At 35.5% G+C, this 6,000-nt stretch overlaps 1 protein-coding gene across 2 annotated transcripts in view; it reads left to right on the forward strand.

Annotated features, from left to right (window-relative positions):
- Positions 1–6,000, forward strand: part of LOC110109987 (cell division cycle protein 27 homolog B) — a 48,026-nt gene that overhangs the window by 18,221 nt on the left and 23,805 nt on the right. For both annotated transcript variants that reach the window (XM_020841248.2, XM_020841250.2), the window contains exons 8-10: positions 1,730–1,964; positions 3,310–3,539; positions 3,618–3,683. In XM_020841248.2, the coding sequence (XP_020696907.1) occupies positions 1,730–1,964; positions 3,310–3,539; positions 3,618–3,683 (531 nt within the window). The remainder of the gene's footprint in view (positions 1–1,729; positions 1,965–3,309; positions 3,540–3,617; positions 3,684–6,000) is intronic.

A 6,000-nucleotide genomic window follows, 5' to 3' on the forward strand; every position in this document is an offset into this window, starting at 1 on the left:
GAGAGCAGATTTAATAAAATAATCCAAAATAAAATTATCACTTATAGCAAAAGATTGATCCTTGGAGTTCTCAGTTTTTAACTTGCTTAGGCAAAGAAGAGCGAAATCAATCAACCAAACAATTCAAGAAAATGCAAAGAATAATTGTACGCTACGACAATAAATAAGAGTCCACGATTTAATAATGAGAATTTTCACCTTTGGAGTCCATACGCTCAACTAGTCTAGGCTTTAGCGGAAGAAGAGTCTCCACATTAGAACTGAGGTCACTCCGAGGAAGAAGGAACCTAAGATCGTCGTTCTTGGATAGGTGGCCGGAGTGGTGGAGGATGATGGTCGTCCGATGATGATCCAACGTCCCTTTGATCTTTGCTCGTCGATCACATCAACTAATGTGTACTGGATACGATCGATTAATTCCTATCTAATTAATCCCTTATCTTCTCTGAAAACCGCTGGCCCCTCATGGGATTAATTGGAATTCTCAATTAATTTCCCTCCTTCTCTGTCTAAGTGAAATTCAAATTGAGGTTGATCATTAGCCTCTCAAACCTCCACCTCACCAAGCCGCCACCTTCCCATCATGCTACCTCAACTCCCGACAAGAATGCATGGCGGAACCCAAATGGAACTTTGGGTTTGTGCATGACGATCGAGATCAAGTTGACATCCTCCAATCACCGTTCTTTGACGTGGGCTTCGATTTCGACGACACTATTGGAAGTCATATATTATGATTAGTTTTAAAATTTTAAGTTTCGACTCTCCCCCTCTGTGTGTGTGCATGGTTACTCAATTACAATCACACTCTCTCAGACTCAAGAAAATAAAAAATAAAGATTTGCAGACTTTATTACATGAAATCCTAATTTACTGTCTTAAAATCTTCAACAGTCTAAAGTATGGTTTCCTTGAAATGTTAGTACACACAAACAACAAACAGAAAATGTCTAGTACATGCTTGGAGAAATAATAAAATTAACAATACAATAATATTTTGCTATCATCAAAAATCACAATCTCAATCTGAATTCCTGAGCTACAACAGCGAGTGCTCGTCCATGCTTGAAGCAATGTTCTATCTACTTCCCTATTTTAAAGTTGGGAGTCATCCTTGCCAATCTTTTTTCAGAGTTATGTTGATGCTTCCGGCATATTTATTTTTACCGCCCTGATATGATGTCACTTGTCATATTTTTGTGAAATTTAAACCCACATTTTTTACCCTGACTTTATTTGATTGAAAATTTAGGAGAATATATGAAGAAGTTTGTTTTATAAGATGTAGATTCATGATCCCTCAGTTTGCATTTCTTTTTGGTCAATTTTAAAGTATTGCAAAATATCCTTTTTTTTAGTTTTAAATGATATATTTAGCATTTTTGTTCCGGAATTATTCTGATATTCTGGATCCCTTATTATTGATTTTTTTTAGATTTCTCTGCCTAGATTCTCTTATTTCACCGCCCAACTTTTTTTTTCGGGTCATTAATTGATTGACCTTTTGGCTCATGGCTAAATATAGAACTTCACTTTCGCTTTTGAAATAAATGCCTCATCTCGGATTGTGCATTAGTGTACAATGCTATTATTATGGTAGTTTCCCAAAGCTGATTTATTTTCCAGTCATATAAATGGCTACCTTGTGTCTTTTTATCCTTCTTTACCACAATTTTCAAGCTACCTTTCTTCTTTGTGATAAACTTGAAGTTTTAATTTTTATATTTAGGTTTCAGGGAGGCTTTTCTCGGGTTCGGATTCTGGACCTAGAAGAAGTGCAAGACTTTCAGGAGATGCAATGGCTAATGTTAATCTCCATTCCTCACAAACTGGAGCAAATGGTACAAATTACTCATCCACAAAATTTCTAGGAGGATTCCCTTCATCTAAAATGGGCTCAACTGCCCTTCGTTCTGTTTCAAATCGGAAGGGCCAACAATTGTCTACTGAAAGTTTTGATGAAGGTGATGCAAAGTGCACGGTTCTGAAATCAATTTGTTGTTCAAGAGTCTGAAAAGAGGAATAAATTTTGATAACAGGATATCTGTATTAGTACTTTAAATCATAATGATTTAATATTTCTTTTTCATTTGTCTTCTGTGAAATTTTTTGGGTACATTATAAGGGTTGCATTTTGACCTAGAGGTGCTACTCATACAATAGCCTCTCTGCAATGCAAGCATAAGGCGATATATATATCAATGCTTATCTTGACTTACCTTGATGGGAGTCTCATGCAGCGGGCATGCTCTTTATAAAGTTTGATTTTTCCATATATTCCAACAATAATTTTGATGTAGAACAAAAGGAAGGCATAACCTATTTATCTGAAACAGTGACACATCGAGACTTCTCTTCATGTGCTTTAAACATAAAAAAATGATGCCTTGTATCTTGTTATAGGCTGTTGACTTCAAAACATTAATGGTAATATGCTATAAGCATTTGATGGTATGCCTAATTGTATCATAGTAGTTTAACTTTTCAATGTCTAATTTTATTTCGACTGCTGAATTATTGGGCACTTGAGATACTATGTAGATTTTGTTTTGGTTATTGGGATTAGAAAGCTAAGTGAATCTGAAGGTGCTTGATGTTAGCTCCCACAAGTAGACTTGTTTTAGGTTGAAACTCAACCTATGCTTTTTGGCTTATTTCTTGATAATTATTGCTGCCACTAGCATTAATTTCTTTATTGAATAAAAAGGGTGTGGTTTTATGAGCTTGAATATCCCTTTCTTAAAACAATATGATTATTTTTTAATCTTCATTTCAATTATTTACTATTTGTGCATTTGATGATAAATTAAGGAAAAATACAGTATATAACAATATTTTTTTTCATATGTAACATGATCAATATTTTTTTTAAGCATTCTTCTTCCTTTTGAGCTGAATTTCTTCAGTTCAGTATCCTCTAAAGGTCGAAGTATTTGATGGCCTACTATGTACCGTATGAAGTATTTGATAGCTTAGCACAGTTCATGATTTAATAAGCCGATATTTAATTTGCATTGGCATGACTAAATTTGTATATCTTCCATCATGTTTAAGCTTTCTCTGGTTGCACGACTTGTGATAGTGGTATATAACGCAACTTTTAATGCATGAACTTTTCTAATCAGAATATAACTGTGCATTATTATTAGTAGTTTCCTGATTCAGTTCAAAGGTTTTGATTAATTGGCAGTATTCCGTCGGTTTTTGATCTTTTGTTACAATTACTGTGTACAATAGATTCTTATCCCAATCAAGTTTTTCTTTCTGCATGATATATTATTAGACTTACCAGCTTTTTATGTAATTTAGGGAGAAGACAAGATACCTTTGATGTTCCATGGTCCCAGGCTTCTGCAGCAGCTTCATCTTCATTATCGGTGATCTCTGATGGTGGGAATACAGAGCAAGATAGAGGATATCCAGCTAATAGTGGAACTTCAGGTCATGAATCAGGAGTTATAAATGGTGCGAAGGAACTACTATTTCTCTTACGAATCCTTGGAGAAGGCTATAGGCTTTCTTCTCTATACAGGTGCCAGGTACTAAGATTTGAAGTGCTTGAAGTGGTAAAACATACCTACCCTTCATTGTCTAATTGTTGATTTACAAATTCACAGGATGCTTTAGAAATTTATCTTAAACTTCCTCAGCATCAGTATAATACCGGTTGGGTCTTATCCCAGGTATTTTCCATCTGGCTATTTCAGTTATGCTTTTTTTGGTCTACTTTATAAGTGCTTTGGATTCTCTTAACGTTCTATTACAGTTTATGAAAAATTTATAATAGTCTGCAAAGTTTCTTTGTCATCTTTGAAAAATTAAATTTGGGCTTTCTTTGTGGATAATGAAGCACATGCATGGACATAAGATATACATCATGCAACATGGATGCGTGTATACATCAATATTTTAGGACAAGGAAGTCACTTGATGTAGAACGGGAAAGGAGGATTGAATCCTAAGGGTCTTGAAGAGCAAATCGTCCCAAAAATCTGAAACAATTCCTTTCGGGAAATCTGAAATACTTCAGTTTTTTCTCACAAAATCTGAGAGGAATTTCAGCAGGTAATAAGCAGAGGAAGGGCACTATGAGGGGTCAGCGGTGTGGGCTCAAAATCAATAGTGAATTGGGGAAAGAGAGGAGCTATGAGAGGGAGAGGAGGGAGACGGGTGGGAGAGAGAGGGGGCTGGTGGGATTGAGAAGGAAGTGGGGAATTTTATTTCCAAATTCCAATTCTGGTTTTAGGAAATAAATTAGAGCTTGGGAAAATTTCGGTTATGAGGAGATTTAGGGAGTTTGAAATATTTCCAAAAGAAAGAATTAACTTAAGGAAATAATTCTAATTCCAGATTTCACGTGGAGGGATAGGGAATTAATTTGTGCTTTAATTCCATAGGGAGAGGTTTTAATTTGAGAAAGAAATCAAGAAGTGGGGTCATGAGGGGGTTCGGCCAAGCATGGGCAAGGGGGAGTAATTTGGGAGAACAATTATGAATTACTAATTTAGGTTTTAGATTTAGGAAAGAATTAATTTAAATCCTCATGAATTTAAATTTCGAAATTAGATTTAAATCAATCACTTTCCTAAAATAGAATAGCTAATTTAGGAAATATTTTGAATTTCAATTTTAAACAATTTGAATTTCAAATTAAGTCCTAATATCATTCACCCCAAATTAGGAAATCCAAGGAGAGGAGAAAGGATGAGACCGGTGGCAAGGGAGCTAGGTCTAATTTAATTTGGAGGGATTAATGACTCATCTCCTTGCAATTCAAATTTGAATTTTGAATTGGAGAGTTAAAAAAAACCTTCCAAATATGGATCAAACCCGATTAGGAAAGATTTCAAATTTGAAATCCAAAATTATCATGGATTAAATTAGAGCTTGGGAAAATTCGGTAATGAGTGAGGATTTAGCGGAGTTTATGAAATATTCCAAAAGAAAGAATTAACTTAAGGAAATATTCTTAATTTCCAAGATTCACGTGGAGGGTAAGGGATTATTTGTGCTTATAATTCCATAGGGAGAGGTTTTAATTTGTAGAAGAAATCAAGAAGTGGGTCATGAGGGGGTTCTGGCTAAAGATGGGCAGGGGGAGTAACTTTGGGAGAACAATTATGAATTAACTAATTAGGTTTTAGATTTAGGAAAAGATTAATTTAAATCCTATGATTTAAATTTCGTTAGATTAAAATCAATCACTTTCCAAAAATAGATAAGCTAATTATTAGGAAATATTTTGAATTTCAATTTAAATCGATTTGAATTTCAAATTAAGTCTAATATCATTTCCAACCAACAAATTAGGAAATACCAAGGAGAGGAGAAAGGATGATGACCCGGTGGCAAGGAGCTAGGTCTAATTTAATTTGAGGGATTAGACTCATCTCCTTGCAATCAATTTGAATTTTGAATATGGAGAGTTAAAAAAACCTTCCAAATAATGGATTCAAACCACGATTAGGTATAAGATTTCAATTTGAATCCAAATTTATCATGGAGTTTTCCCTCTCTCGATTCTTGCCAACCCCAAATTGGAAGGGGGCATAAGGCCATGGGAGAGGAGGGGGTGAGTGCCTTTGCGGGCCTATGGGAGCTCTAGCGGCGATTTTTGAGGCTTTTCTGGTGAGGTGGCGGGCGGCTTAGGGTGGAAATGGAGAGCCGACGATGGTGGCGAGGTAGAAGATAAGACGACGGCTTAGGAACAATAAGGGACAAAACAAAAAAAAACAAAAGAAAGAAGATATAAACCAGCGAGCCTTGGACTCTTCCGAAGACTGACGGGTGATATCTTGCCCTTCTCCAAGGGACTCAAGTTCACGAGCCGAAACTCATCATGCGGCTGTGAAAACTCCGAATCTTTCCCTAGGGAAATCCTCAAACTATCCTTCCTCTCCAAAGAACACAAGTGTGAACACAATTTTAATATCAATCATCCCTCTATACAATAGCTTAAAGGCCCTATATATAGGCCCAACATTAAGAAAACTAAAAATC

The sequence above is a fragment of the Dendrobium catenatum genome, unplaced genomic scaffold (assembly GCF_001605985.2).
Source record: "Dendrobium catenatum unplaced genomic scaffold, ASM160598v2 fragScaff_scaffold_1676, whole genome shotgun sequence".
In the NCBI taxonomy this organism is placed as follows: Eukaryota; Viridiplantae; Streptophyta; class Magnoliopsida; order Asparagales; family Orchidaceae; genus Dendrobium; species Dendrobium catenatum.